Source organism: Pangasianodon hypophthalmus, chromosome 1 (genome assembly GCF_027358585.1).
Source record: "Pangasianodon hypophthalmus isolate fPanHyp1 chromosome 1, fPanHyp1.pri, whole genome shotgun sequence".
NCBI classification, from domain to species: Eukaryota; Metazoa; Chordata; class Actinopteri; order Siluriformes; family Pangasiidae; genus Pangasianodon; species Pangasianodon hypophthalmus.
The window spans coordinates 13,620,242-13,635,863 of record NC_069710.1 but is presented as its reverse complement, the minus strand read 5'-3'; the positions used below and the strand labels follow the sequence as shown (position 1 = coordinate 13,635,863).

General features: G+C 40.8%; 2 protein-coding genes across 4 annotated transcripts in view; one reads left to right on the top strand and one right to left on the bottom strand.

Annotated features, from left to right (window-relative positions):
* The first annotated feature begins 12 nt into the window (after window positions 1-12).
* On the top strand, window positions 13-1,375 carry cebpd (CCAAT enhancer binding protein delta). Its single transcript, XM_026926186.3, has one exon. It carries the CDS (start codon window positions 163-165, stop codon window positions 1,030-1,032), a length of 870 nt encoding a protein of 289 aa, XP_026781987.1. The 5' UTR covers window positions 13-162; the 3' UTR covers window positions 1,033-1,375.
* A 381-nt stretch (window positions 1,376-1,756) lies between these two features.
* spidr (scaffold protein involved in DNA repair) overlaps window positions 1,757-15,622 on the bottom strand; it is a 38,111-nt gene continuing 24,245 nt past the window's right edge. For 2 of the 3 annotated variants that reach the window (XM_053240187.1, XM_026926151.3), the window contains 10 exons: window positions 11,136-11,294; window positions 8,172-8,259; window positions 7,659-7,781; window positions 7,496-7,555; window positions 5,657-5,858; window positions 5,360-5,500; window positions 3,180-3,273; window positions 2,922-3,033; window positions 2,622-2,672; window positions 1,757-1,966 (listed from right to left, as the gene is read on the bottom strand). In XM_053240187.1, coding sequence (XP_053096162.1) covers window positions 1,853-1,966; window positions 2,622-2,672; window positions 2,922-3,033; window positions 3,180-3,273; window positions 5,360-5,500; window positions 5,657-5,858; window positions 7,496-7,555; window positions 7,659-7,781; window positions 8,172-8,259; window positions 11,136-11,294 — 1,144 coding nt within the window. In that variant the 3' untranslated portion in view covers window positions 1,757-1,852. Of the gene's footprint in view, window positions 1,967-2,621; window positions 2,673-2,921; window positions 3,034-3,179; window positions 3,274-5,359; window positions 5,501-5,598; window positions 5,859-7,495; window positions 7,556-7,658; window positions 7,782-8,171; window positions 8,260-11,135; window positions 11,295-15,622 lie in introns of those variants that run through there. The other variant, XM_026926153.3, reaches the window with a different exon arrangement.

Here is a 15,622-nt window from a genome sequence, read left to right as displayed (position 1 = left end):
CTTTTAGACGCATGAGAATCCCGTGGAGTGTGTGTGTGTGTGTGTGTGAGATCCATCCATCCTTCCATCTATCCATCAGTCCCTCCATCCAGCTCTCCAGCGAGGAGCGCACGAGTCCCTGGTTCCTAGGAGGATTGTGGAGTAAGGTTTCTGCATCAGTGCATGAAGAAGAGCAGAGCTGCGCTCATGTGCGAGCCGTGCAGCTTGGACTCGGAGTGCGTGTCTCCACCATGCTACATGAGCTGGGCGATGGAGCCTACGAACTTCTACGACAGTAAGCTGACAGGGGACGGGAAATGTCCCGAGGAGAGCATCAGCATTATCACTACCACCACTAACAACAACAACAACAACAGCAACAACACCAGCACGAGCAGCAGCACGAGCAGCAGCAGTGTTGTGGAGCTGAGCAACGCGCCAGCCATGTACGACGACGAAAGCGCGATCGACTTCAGCGCCTACATCGACTCCATGTCGTCTGCGCCCAACTTCGAGCTGTGCAACGACGAGCTGTTCGCCGACCTCTTCAACAGCGCCGTCAAGCAGGAGAAGTCAGAGTTCTACCACCACCTGTCCGCGTTCAGCGCGTCCAAGGACTCGAGCTTCCCGATCAAGCAGGAAACCGACTGGAGCGACAGCGACGCGCCGTCGTCCCTCCCGTCGCAGATCGAGACGTGCGCGCAGACGTCGGTGAGCATCCACACGGGACAGCCGACGCCCCCGAGCACGCCCGAGCCCGAGCCCTCGCCATCCCCTTCATCCTCCAGCCCTCTCCGCAGGACACTCAAGGATAAGAGCAAGAAGGCGGTGGACAGGTTGAGTCCGGAATACCGGCAGCGCCGAGAGCGGAATAACATCGCCGTGCGCAAAAGCAGGGACAAGGCTAAGCGGCGCAATCTGGAAATGCAGCAGAAGCTGATGGAACTGAGCGCAGAGAACGAGCGCCTGCACAAGACCATAGATCAGCTCACGCGCGAGCTCACGAGCCTCAGACACGTCTTCAAACACCGCGAGACCGCCGACAACCGGTGATCTCCACCATCATCATCATCATCATCATCATGCGCGTTTTTTTTGTTTGTTTTTTTTAAAAAAAAACATTTTTGGAAAAACATACCTCACATGCACGACTCGAAAACTCTGACTGTAGCTACACGTGCATCAAATCATCTGAACTGAATATTTTCGTGAATATTTTGTGAATATTATAGTTTTTTTTTTTGTATTCTAAATTATTACAGAAAAAAGTCATATATTATGGTACGTGTTTTATAATTCCAAACTTTGTATTCAAACGTTTGAACATTTTATATAAAGCCTGTAAAATAAAACTGGAATATTGATAGAAATAAAATGAAATAAGTTTAAATATCAATATCAGAGCTGGTCAGTGTGAATGGAGGGATGGAGGGAGGGATGGAGGGAGGGAAGGAGGGAGGGAGGAAGTGTGGGCGTGGCCATGGGGACAATCATATCGTTTAAAAATTTAAATATGTAAATAAGCCAGTCTAATTTTGACTTTCAGCAATATTCATGACCATCATGTTTTTAGTTGTGCATTTCACAAACATGTGGTTTTGAGAACGCACCATTTTACCTTCAGACTACACCTTTGAAAGAGCTATTTCTAAATCCTATTTATAACACCCATTCTTCGCACAGGAGACGTTAAATATGATGATGAGCTTGTTCTTCAGCCCACATCACATCACGTCCTGGCACATCACATGAGGGCATGGGCCATAAAAACACTCGGTTCAGTTTGTACCCAGATTTATTAGGCTGTAAAAAATTATATTCGCTTTGGACAGACCAGTGAGGTAAGACACACAGATGAATTAGTGATCCCAGGTCAAAGAGTGATCTCCTCCAAACCCATCCAGAGGGCGGAAGAGTGTGTGACCACGTGGATGAAAGCGTTCAGAGGGCCGACGGTCTTCCCGAGCACCGCCTCCACCTCATAACCCTGTCAATCAAAGATGACAAGCAAGTAAACTTTAACTATAGTTTCAGTGCATTGCTTACTATTATTTACACCACGCGACTCTCTGACAGGCTGTAATTCAAATCACACGTTTACGTTACCGCACTGGTTCTAACGTTATACAGAACACAGGGACTTGCATATGGCAGACGCTAATATCTAAGACTAATAATAAACAGTTTTGTTTGAAAAAAACATGCTGTTATTTAACAGATGAATTTTTCTCAGACGTATTATACACTTACTGATCACTTTATTAGGAACACCGGTACACCTGTTTGTTCATGCACTCAGCCAATCATGTGGCTTTTGATAAGAGAGAACTAAGAGGAGAATGGCCAAACTGGTTAAAGCTGACAGGAAGGCTATGGTAACTCACTCTTTACAAAGGGGGTGAGCAGAAAAGCAGCTCAACACATCGAATCTTGAGGGCGGATGGGCTACAAGAGCAAAAGACCGCACAGGTTTCCAGAACAGGAACGTCTTGACTTGTATCTGCGTGATTTCATGCACTGCTGACACGTGATTGGCTGATTGTATAATCGCATGAAATCGCAGGTGTACAGGTGTTCCTAATAAAGTAGCCACTGAGTGTAACTTATCAACACAGTACATACTCGTTAGACAGGAATCTCACCTCTGCATGTCCTGTCGAGTTTAGGAGGGACATGATGGAGTTTTGCTGTAGCTGATAAACACACACACACACACACACACACACACAGACTTTCAAGTCAGTTTCACAAGATGCAGTTTAACACAATCTCAAACATCTAGCAACTAAAAATGTGTGGTGATAATCAAGTGCTGAAAAAAAGTTTACACCCTGCAAAGACACACGATTTCCTTCCTCTTTCAAAGCAGAGAGAGTAGATCTAATAAAAACCTGAAAATATTTTTCACTGCGAGTCAACAGTTTACATCTGTTACATCTTACCTTAACTTTGACAGTCCAGTGACTTGAAGAGGGACAGCTGAGGAACACTTCGAGCTGCATCTTTCTGCTTGGCTTGTCCACGACTCCGCATGCAACACATGAAAATACATCTCTGGAAAGACAAAATGATAACTTGGTTATGGTTTAGCACTTAGAATCAACACCTTCTGACCAATCAGAATCGAGAATTCAGCAGCACTGTGGTATAGCAAAAGCTGCTTAAAAGCCGCTGTACAGCGTTATGATAACGTAACTTACGGTTTATCTTCTAATGCCTCTAAGCTGTCGTCTCCACACTGACTGCAGGCTGGCCACGAAAAAGCAGAATTCTCATCTATGTCCATCACCACTCCTGTACAACGGGTATTGGAACAAAAACAGATAAAATGCATCACCCAAACCAGCACATGTCCACGAATAATCCAAATGTTTATTTGAGTGATTGCATGATCGGGGTGCCATTTGGTCTTCTGCTGTTGTAGCCCATACACCTCAAGTTTCAGTGTGCGTCCTGAGATGCTTTTCTGCTCACCACGGATGTAAAGAGTGGTTATCTGATTTATCATACACTTCCTGTCAGCTCAAACCAGTCCGGCCATTCTCCCTCATCAACAAAGCGTTTCCGCCCACAGAAATGGATATATATATATATATATATATATATATATATAAAAATAATATGTAAACATTATTTTGATTTCATGCCACATGATTGGCTGATTGAATAATTGCAGGAATGAGCTTCCTTCGCAACATCCTATGTAAATGTTTCAGATTAATATCTTAAAGTATTAATCAAACCTAAAAAATAAATAAATAAATAAATAAATCTACAGCACATAACTATGATAGCTACACTTTACGTCAAAATATAAACTTTAAAATACGTCTCATCCTTGAAACATCCTTTTCCGTGAAACAACCGTTACAGGTTAGGAAAAATGTACATTTTAATTCTTCCACTCAACCCTGTTACATGCACAGAGATAAGACAATACGATAAAGTTTGAACCCACTGGAATAAAATATTCATCTAAGACACAGCAACAAATAAAATCAATATTATTTACTATATGCCACATTACAATCTTACATACATGACGACACCTTAAACGATGATTCAAGGAAAACACAATGGCTCTGTTAGGATGAAGAGGGTATTTATTTTTGCTGGCATGGTTTGGGTCTAATGCTCTAACCAAGTGATAAAGAACTACACAGCCATACAGATAAGTATCTGTCTCAGCACCTGGACAAGCTGCAACCACTTAAGGACCAATGAATTGGAAGTTTCATTGGAAAATCCTCAACAGAAGGTCAGCGCATCTGTGTACGATCCAAAAGTCAAAAGATCGTGGTGCAGAATTCAAAACACCACACGTGAATAAGTAACAGATCGACCAGAATTCTGTATTTTTAAAAGAACACTTACACGTCGTTTTTTTTTTTTTTTACCACAGCACTGTTGAATTCTCGATTCTGATTGGTCAGAAGGTTTCTAGCTCTGACTGCTGCAAATTTACATTAATACGCTCGTATGATACGTTATCGTTTCTATAGTAACAGCTCATTCACAGGGACGTGTACGGCGGACGCCCAACATAAACTAAACCTAACGATAAACGGATTAAAAATCTGCTGTTATTTAAAACAGAAATGTATATAATCGTTGCTATGGTGAAGCTTTCTGTAAGGACACGTTTATGGAAGGAGTCTCCAGTGTCAGTGCTTGCTCACAGTCAAGAAAATCTTCAGGTTTCTCAGTAACATGTCTGATTAACTTCAAGAGACAGAGAAAATAATGTAAGGGATTACAGGAAATGACTTGTTTCACAGATGTTCAGCACCATTAAATGTAAGTATAAATGGATAAAAAAGAAGTATGACGCACATCTGCATATTGTGATATAAGAAGAATAAAACACTTCAGGATGTGCTGTTACAAGAACATAGTCAACTTCCAAGTGGTGCAGATGTCTTCTTACAAAAAAAAAAAAAAAAATCTTCACTTTCGGTATTACGCACAAGCCAAGACATTTTGACTAACATATTACTGTTTAAAAAAAAAAACAATGTGGCCAGAGTGTGAGTCAGCCTTGCATCTGGCTAACAAAGTGGCAGAAAAACAAAATCTGCCTTCGTGCTTCATTTACTGTCATGCCAAATCTGAATGAGGAAATTCACTTGTATTTGTATAACAGATGAGAAAACACAATAATTCCTGTTGATTGTTTTTTTTAAAACAATTACAAAATTAGTCACAGGCAGCTTCACTTTTAATAACCCCGCAAAAGTATGTCGTGACAAACCAAACAGATTCTGGAGAAGGACATTAGGAAAGAACAAGAAAAGCCATGAAGAAATCACATGAACAAGGACAGAACTAATGAAGAGACCTGCTGAAATGGCCAGTGTAGGAGATGTGAGAAGGTACTAACCTGTAACGGTGCAAAGAGAGCAGGGCGGGCTCTCGGGGCTCAGCTGGTCCAGCAGAACCGACTGGGGCGGAGAAATGTTCTCATGTTGGGATGGTTCCGAGTCCAGTTGAACCACAGACTGCCCTGAGATGATTATCTTACCTAGAGATGGTTCGCATTATAAAGAGTTCTATGACCAATGACTGATTCATTACAAATAAATGGACAACGGAAATTGCTGTAGTAGAAGAATAAAATACATGCTGTTGCTGGGAAATAATCAACCTCCCCTTCATCCAGTGTCAGCGCACAGCTCACCCTGCTCTATTACAGCGTCTGTGAAAATTAGCCTCGGCCTGAACTGGGGTGACAGTGCAGTGATGGCTTGACGGACTGACGTCTGGAGCAGGAACATGGAGCTCACGTACACAGGAAGGGTTCTGCTAATGCTTCCTGAGTTCTGCTCATCCTGCAGGCTGGAGTCTGTCACAAATAGCAAGAGGTCCTTCTCTTCTTTATCCTGTATTCAACAGACACATAATAAACAATAATAAAAAAAAAAAAAAGGCATGATGCATATTTAGCATAAGAATATCAATTAAAATGGTACAGTTAGGCGTAATATGTGTCACAATAACCAATAGGCTCAAGTATCTTTTTTCCCTTTCCACGGACTGGCTGTTGGCTCCTGCCTGTCACCGTGTAGTTGGACCTCTTTTGTGCCTAAGGTTGTGGTGTTTGACATATCAGAGCTAGATTTTTGATGTATCTGTACACACAGCTTTCTTGTTCCCTGACTCAATCATTTAATCAGGGTCCATAGCAAAGGTCAGAACACAGGCAGCCTTCATATATAATACGTAATACACAACACGGAGACGTTGTAAACAGGCAAAGGTTAAAACAAGGAAGTACAAGGAAAACAGGATTCGGAAGATATAGAAAGATCACTGTATAAACAGACAAACGAAACAAAGCATAAACACACAACAGGTGCATACACTTAGATAACAAACCAATGACAGGACGAGGGCCAGGCCATGTAAAGAGAATCCATGACACAGTGTAGCTCTAAATAACCACAACACTCAGCACTGGTTATCAGACCATACTGTTATCCACAAACAGGTACATTTCTGTTTTGTTTTTGTTTTTTTAAATATACTGTTATGGTTAGCAGACATACAGATTATAAAATAGTTGTGCAAACTTTGTGCTAATCCAGTTCGTATGTAACTGATATAACACTACACCCACCTCGTTGTGAGCTGAGCGCATAAACCTTATCTTTCAAAAAGCTTATATCTTTTAGTGCCCTGCACTTTCGTTATCTGAAAAGAAAAATTGACGGCAGCTTGAATGGATAGAGTAAAAGTAGTGAGAAGGCAGAAAAACAAACAAAAGAAAAAAAAACACAGACTGTGATGGGATTAATCTAAACGCTAGAAACACGCCTGTTCTGTTTTTCTTTGGAGCGTGATTTTGGTGATTTAAAGTAAAAACTGTGGTGTAGTCGGATTCTGAATTATGAATCTTACTTAAGGCATCCTATAATCACCATTTACCAAATTATAATGTTAATTACTTTTTATATATTTATTACTTAATTTTATTTGTTTTTTTATCTTGTACAACAGGAGTGACGGAAATGGAACATGCCCCAACCCCCAAAAAATTAAATAATAATAACTGTTATATGCCTGTTATATGCCAAAAAAAACCATGAATAAACTTCTATTTATTTATTAACATCATGTAATTATTAATGTATTTGGCCTACTTTGTTGAAGATAGTTAAAGACTGTATCTCCTTTTTAGATGACTACACAGTGCATGCTAGTTATACACAAAAGGATCTTAAAAAGGTACAAAGTTCCTAAGATCTTTATAGATTACAAAGACCTTGCAAACTGAACCTTGAAACAGTAAATGCTGGTCTCCCTCACACCTTCGAGTGGAGATTATCTTCAGCGTAAAAACAGAGCAGCTGCTTTCTAAGAAACTGCGAAAAAAAAAATGCCGACTCTCTCTGTTCTTGGCTTTATTTAAGCATACTTTGTCCCATTCAGGCAGCCAAGGACACATGGTAATAAAAATAAATAAAATAATAAATACAGAAACAGAAGGATAGCAGAACCAGTTTGGGCTTAAACGGACCTGTCCTCTCTTATAAACCAAAGTACCCTTGAAGCTGCACCGCCGACTCGCAGGCTCGTCCTGGAGGAGAGGGAAAAAAGAATAAAATACGTATTAATAAAGCTGAATGCTGGATCAAATAAATAAATGAGTTCAGATGAATTTGATGTGATATGTAAGAAACCTGCAAGATCTCTCTGAGGGTCTGAATTAAAGGAAGGCGGTACAATGGGGATTCGCATTTAGGTAACACGCTGTCCCGCTGTCCCGCCAGTCTGTAACAGAAACTCGGTGCTGCTACTTTAACCTACGAGGAACATCACAATTTACCAACTACACAAGAGAAAACAGTGCATGAAACAAAATCAAACTTGTTATTCATCATGCAGAATGACACAGTATAGGAGTCTGATGGATTCTTGATTCTGATTGGCCAGAAAAGTAAGTCTGCTTCACGTCTGGCTACATCACACCTCCCCGTCGTTGATTGGTTTTCTACACCACCACGCCCTCTAGGTTACTGAGAAACTGCAAAGCTGAAAAAACCTGCCTTAGTTTCACCTCTAGTATGATAACGTACTATAATAAGCGCACCACTGCCAAAAGCTTCTGACCAATCAGAATCGAGAATTTTGTGGTATAATTTTGGTTCAGGATGTTTGTACAATGTCAGATATTGGTATTAGGATATACCTACAGTCTGAGAGCATGAACCTTCTCCAGGAACTCGCAGAGGAACCGCAGGAGGCCACAAACTGTCAATCAAACTGAAGAGCTGAGCACATCTGGAGAGAGAGAGAGAGAGAGAGAGAGAGAGAGAGAGAGAGGGAGGGAGGGAGGGAGAGATGGCAGGGAGATCACTTTGAGGATTATTATCTATAATAAGGGTGAAATATTGCAAACCCTTTAGAGAAGATTCATGCAAATAATTAACAATGGAATTGCGGATTGGCAGCTTGTTTAAATCTTGTTTAAAGTCAAGGAGTGATGATTCTGAAACTGGATTTGAATTTTTTGAAGCCTTTGTAAACCCCTCCAAGCTGAAAAACAAAAACCTGAAACAAGTTCACCTCAAAATCTACCTTAGAAAGGCAGAAGAGACAAATCCAATGTGTGAACGTGTTTCATTAGCGTGTTTTTTTTATTATTCTCATTTAGTTTGACAGTCAGCCAAAATGCATTGACGAAAACAAGTGGCAAGTGTGAGATCCATTAAACCTGCAAGCAGAGGCTCGTGTCATTACTCTTTCACTCTCTAATAGAGACGAACTTACTCAAAACATTCCTCCCATTAAACTTATTACAATAAATCCTATAAAGACCATTTCCTTTAGGTTTGCTTTTATCTCCAAGGACAAATGGAAAGCGAAAAACAAGTCAGAAACATGTGCAACTTATAGATAAAAAACACAAGTATGGGTCTTAGATTATTTGTGAGAAAATAAGTATGGGCTAATACGACAGCTCCAATAAAACAGGAATTATGAGGCCATGTACTGTAGAAATGCTGGGCCTGAGTTCCTCTAATACATGACAGCGGTTTACTGCGTGCAGCTGGGGGTCTCGGAGTCGCTGAGACTGCTGTGAGCCATGTGTGAGAGTATCTGTTCCAGCAAAGTATGGATGCATTGTTCAGAACCAGTTCCACAGCTTCTTAATCCAAAGCTAGCTCATACTTGACCTGCTCGACTGCTTCTTCCAGTCCAGCCTGACGTAGCGCTCACAGTGCTGAGATTAACACGGGGACAAAGGGGACTTACTGGAAGGGGGCTGAGAAATTCAGCTCATACTTCAGATTGTACTTTTTTTTTTTCGCTCTCTTCATTCTGCCGAACCTTTACAAGGTCATTTATCTGTGGGAGCGTACAGTGATCTTTTGGGTCTGGGGCAGAGGCAGAAGTTATAAGTTAAATGTCTGCTATGTGAGGAATAAATGATTTTGGGGTGTGCTGCTAGAAGAAAATAATCAGTGACAAGGTGATGTGATGAAGCGCAGTTACTACTACCACTACAAGGGTGATTTTTGTTTTTTTCTTAATATCAGAAAACCCTGAAGTGTTGTATTCCTCTTATACCACAGCAATTTGCCACCACTTACAATTACAAGTTAAGCTGTGTTCGAGGCGGCTTTGCAATTTGTAATTCCCTGCCTACAACCGGTAAAAGTCACAGTTATCGCCTCAAGGTGAAATTTCAAATCGTCAACTTGGGGTAGTCTTCTCAACTACCAGTTTACGAAGTGACGTCAAATCAACATGGCCGCTCATGCTGTAAACAGTGTAAAGTAACTCTTCTCTACTTTTAACAGATTTTAAAGCAGTACTGGCTTTAGCTCAGTTAATATACAGACACAGCGCTAGGTTAAATATATAACTGTTAAATTGCTGTTTTGAGAAGGCAAACAAACATTAGAGTTATCGCTAACGTTAGCCGACTAACTTGAGCAAATAAAAGACACGCTTTTGTGCGGGTGTTTACGTTTTTTCCCCACTTCACACGTCGAAGGTGCCGAGGTGGAAAATGACATCATTACAACTTGCAATTTATCACTTAGGTGGTGTTATGAACGCAGCATTAGTTCCTGTTACCACTTATGTTATAAACATTTAGTTACAGTATGCTATAAATAGCTGTTCCCTCACCAGTCTCTCTTTTTTTCTTTCTCTTCAAGTTAATAAGACCAAAATAACGCAACTTGTCATGTTACCAAGAAAAAAGGCCCTGTGTAATTTGTTATTATAAAAACGATACCATATTTGGAGCAAGCGCATTAATATAAACCTGTCATTTGCAGCTGCACTACTGAAAACCAACACCTACTGACACCTTGCAACCCACATCTACTGACCAAGGAGGAGTATTGAGACTAAATCTGTGTTTTAGATTTCAAGTTTCTGCACACTTTACTATGTATTGTACTTGCACATCATCTGGTGAGCCAGTTCTAACTGAAAGCCATTGTATATGCTCACGCCACCGTGTTTCACAGATAAAGTGTCCTTACCTTTTTTTTTTTTGTCCATAGCTTCCATATTCCATCCCAATGGCCTATGTTATTCCTCATCTCTTCTGTCTATAAAACCTTGTGCCAGAATCTTTATTCTACCAAATAATAACCTGTTCTTTCCGTCCTAGCATCTTATCCCTCTGAGAACAGAGAATGCATATACTGTACACCTACATCATGGAGCAAAAAAGAAAATTTTTATGAAAAGTTTTTGTTTTTTTTAAAATCTTGCATAAACATCTGGTTGTTCGCTACTGCTAAGCTCATCAGTAGACAGGCTGATTCAGAATAAATATAAATACCCCTAATTAAACCATATGGCCAGAAGTTTGTGCACTCCTAAGCATACCATTCCTATGTGCTTGCCGAACATCCCATTCCACATGTATTCACCGTTTGCTGTTATAATAAGCTCCACTCTTCTGGGAAGGCTTTCCGCTAGATTGTAATGTTACAGCATACAAAGACATTTTATACAATTGTGTGCGTCCAACTTTGTGGCAACAGTTTGGTGAAGAACCACATATGGGTTTGATGGTCAGGTGTCCACATACTTTTGGCCCTATAGTGTATAAGCTGGGACTATTTTTTTTTTAAATCAAAATTTTATCTAAAACATCAAATAAAAATCCCTATTGGATGGGTGGTGCTCACCTCTCACGAGTGAGGCGCTGGATCACCTTCGGTCCCTGCAACAGACACACTTTTCCCTGCAGCTGCTCTGTGATGTCTTTTAGCTCCTCTTCTGAAGACGCATACTGCATCTCCACCTCACTGAACATACCGTAAACGTCCTGCACCAGCAAACAACACCTGGGAAGAGGAAAGGTACAGAGTAAGAGGATGCGAGAATAAAATGTGTATGTTTAGGCTTGTTGTCCTGTTGGGAGATGAATCTCTGCCATAGTCTCAAGTCTCTTGCACACTGGAACAGATTTTCTTCTGGGATTGCCCTCAATGTGGACACATCCATTTTGCCCTCAACCCTGATCAGTTTTCCAGTCCCTGCTGATAAAAAGCATCACCACAACACGATGCTTCCACCACCATGCTTCACTTTTAGTATGGTGTTCTCGGGGTGGTAGGATTCTGCCAAACAGTGCTTCATGCCAAGGCTGATAGTACGGGTAATTTTATGTAGATTCACGACATATAATCCTAATTCAGTCCATTTCAGAACCAGGTAGTAATCCAGATCCACTATCAAATGTAGAAAAGTTTATACTTATGCAAGAAACTGTAATAACATTTTGTTCAAAAAATGTTTGAAAAGTAACAAAAAAAAAAAAAAAAAAGAATAGTGAAAATAGTCAAGTTATCTTTGCACACATTTAAATAATATGCCTAATTTTTTTTATTTACTTGAAAGTAAATCTGTACTGAAAAGATCTGTGATATTTTTTAAGAGCTGAACCCCTGCTTTATGTATATATCTCAGTAACACACCACTCTGAAGCAACATCATCCTTTTCATGCTGGTTTAATATTAAAGTGTTTACACTGGCACAGGCTTACATGCAGAAGAAGAGTTAACAATTGACATGTTATATAAACAGAAAAAAATGCTGCTTCACCTTAGCACACTGTTTTGGGGAGTAAAAGTGAGATTTAATGAAATTGTATTTGGCGAAAATGAGTTCATAAAAATATTTTGTTGAGGAGAGTGTTGTAACTGTGTGGGAGTACGAAAGTGCCCTGATTATAATATTTGATACATGTTGATATAGGTTTCATTTCTGGACCGGAAACAGAAACAAGGCATGCTGTGACATGACTAAACAGACCAATGACAAATATACAGCTACACTCTTACATTTAATATAATAAAATGTGTAATAATTATGGCGACTCTGACATAACTGTAGCATAATTGACTCGGACAGAGAAGCTCAGCTGACTGTTGATAGATGAAGAGGCAGATGGGGTTAAATGGTTTGAGTGTTGTGAACAGTGAGGCTTGTTTAGACTTGTGTGTGTCTGTTTGTGTGTAACTTGAGAACTTAGAAGGTGACAGAGCAGGACCACATGCTCAGAACAGGTTGACATAAACAACTACCTTGTTTCTCCTACTAACTCTGGTGGACGAAGCAGTCAGAGACTCCACCGGCCTGCTGCCATTGGCCACCTTCAGGAATTTGCTATTGTGAGTAATCACAGGAATTCACAGCAACGTGGGGGCACTTCCTGGAACTGCACACCATTGAGCTTGTTCAAAACACACAAACACACACACACACACACACACACACACACACACACACACACACACAAGCTAACACACAACCCCACCGAGACTAGCCCTCCCCATAAGAATGCTAAAACACACCCGGATTGGCTGGAACAAAAAGAGGCGGGATTCCTTCCTCCACATAATCCACCAATGAGAATGTGGTTTTTGATAAACAGGCTTGTAATCAGACACCTCAAGCACATTTTGTTCTAACTACTTCTTGAAAACATCCCCTCCTCTCCTCTCCTCTGCTCTCCTCGAACCAAGAGCTTCTTCAGCTTGTTTATGCTCCACAGACGTTTTACTGGAACCAAATATTGTCTTGGAGTGAAAACAAATCCTGATTATTCTCAGGAAGCGAGCTCCAGTGAAGTTTTAAAAAAAGTGAGAGGTTGAAAACTCTTTAAAATTGCAAGGCAAGCTTGCTAAGGCTTGAAGCATTTAAGATCCTGGTTCTTAAGAATATATGCTAAACTCACTTTTTTTTTTTTTTTTTGCAACTTTCAATCTATATTATTCTGACAACCACACAAACATCTCAAAGGAGCCTTCCTTTTGTTTAGAGTGTGTATATTGGTGAAGACACCACAATACAGCACAAGAGAGTTAAAAACAGTTAACAGAACAGTTGGAAATTTCCAGGAAGCAACCAAAACTTGGAATGCTGGTGACATGCTATACTATCCAGACTATCTCTTCACTAGACAACAAACACTACCTCGTGCAGTTCAAACCCATGAGGCCCTTTATTTATCTTACGACGTCAGGTATGTGCAAAGCAAACAGAGAAAAACAAAGAGGAAGTGACAAAAGAGCGGAGTTCTGGTTCTGATGTGTGTCAGGCTGCCCAGTCTGGAGCCAGTGCATCGCTCAGCCGATGAGCATGTTTATCAGTGTGCTCGTCCCTGCTTGAACATAAACATTATCATCACCGCCATCGAGGGGTCATGTCCAGGCTCGCTCGCTGCTCCACTATGTTCTATCCTGAGATACACACACACCACAATGTGATGCGCCAAAGTCATGTGTTTACAACCTGCTAGAGCATCTGACCAGGATTGAGTTACTGGAAGCAGTCAAATGACTCGCTCCAACCGTTCCTCTTTCTAGGGTTCTTTCTTTCTATCAGCATTCGGTGTCTAGCCATCTGCTTTTATCCATCACATCAGCACGTGCATCCCAGCCTGCTCTGTCAACAATCTCGACTCACTGCTGTTACTCAGCAGGGCAACAGGACAGTGGATAAGAAGGCTCATGCTTTCAAACTTTGACCCCTAAACAACGGTGGCAACATTGCTAGGTGGCAGAGAAAGAAAAATGAATTTTACCATAAAAAAATCCTAGCGAATCTCAGTGAAAAGTCCAACTTTTTTCCAGATGAGTGGCAAGCAACAGTAAGAAAACAGCAAGGCCAAAGTCTGGTGTGACATTACTTATTAATGAGTAATTACTGATTAGTACTTATTGATTAGCAATTTGGTCACATGTCAGTTCACGCCCCCAGCCAGCTACCAAACGGGGAGGTTGAAAGCTAATACGCACTTCCTCCGAGACATGTGAAGCCAGCCAACCACATTGTTTCGAGCTGCTGCTCATACTGTGTCACAGGGCAGGGTAACACCCTCGGAGGAAATTGCCATTCACCTTCTTCCGAATACATAGGCACCCACGATTGGTTAGTGCCTCTCTGATTGACAGAGTAGAAAGAGTATGCTATCCCACCTATCCAGACAGCAAAGCCAATTTTTGCTCTCTTGGCATTATCACGATTCGAACTTGCCTGATTCGAACTCGTCTGACTCCTGAGGACAGGGTGAACGCTTTTCTCTTGCACCAATTGGAAGCAGCTCTTTCTCCATTTTTCACTGGGCAAGGAGTCCAAAGACCTGCCCACTTGCCCAACCAAGGCTTATAAATTCTCCAAGATAAAGTTGAAAGTCAAAAGTAACCACTGTGCCTTTTCCCCTTCAAAGAATGGACTTTTCTGTATGATGAATTACATTTGCATTTGGTCTGAAAAAGCAAAAAAGCATAGGTTTCAGTGGTACTGTATCACCGTAGCAAGGAGTTTGAAATTGTAAATCTATGACCGGCTGTAGACGTTGGCATCTAAATTATAAAATCTTTGATATCTAAGCATTTACATCTGCGCTTGACATTGAAGGGGTTATTGTCAGATCATCCGAAAATGCCTGGAGCCTTGGCATCACTGTTGACTCATCCTTCGAATCACCAAAACTGCATTCTTTCACCTCAGCATTATTGCAACTATACTCAATTTTCAATTTCAAAGACGCTCAAACAGGGTTCGTCCTAGTCCAGGGTTTATCAACAGGTAGACGGTGGTCCAGATATGGACCACACCGAGTACTTGAAAAAAAATACTACAGCAAAACCAACTGATTTATGTAATGCAATGATTTCATGACAGAACCGCAATTTTCCAAGATATTTCACATTTTTTTCTTGCACTGTTACCATGTGATTGTGTCAGGCTAATGGCTGTGTAAAATAATCAAGCTCAGCTCAAATAATGGCTGTGAGGTGATCACACAACAGTGTCTACAGGCAGTTCTGCCAGTAAATTAGTGACCTGTCAATTACAATCACAGGCATTTTACAACTAAGTAATAATCCCCCTAAAGCACTATTTTTAGGACATGACCAGCATTTGTACACAACCTGCTGTTTTTCTCTGGGAAAAACAGCCAACTAGATCATAGTGTTGTTGAATCTCTGCATTGGGTAAGTGTATGGTCAACAAGAAGGCATGAGAGAATCAGAAAATCTAATACTAAGGTTAAGAACATTACATAGAGAATGTTATAAAATGAATAGAACTGAGCAGGAAAGTCATTCAAAATTTTTTCCAATTCTCCAAGGATAATATTTGAACAAGTACACACCCAAC

Excerpts from the sequence above, each read along its gene's own strand:
- cebpd (XM_026926186.3), top strand. The coding sequence starts at position 163 with ATGAAGAAGAGCAGAGCTGCGCTCATGTGCGAGCCGTGCAGCTTGGAC.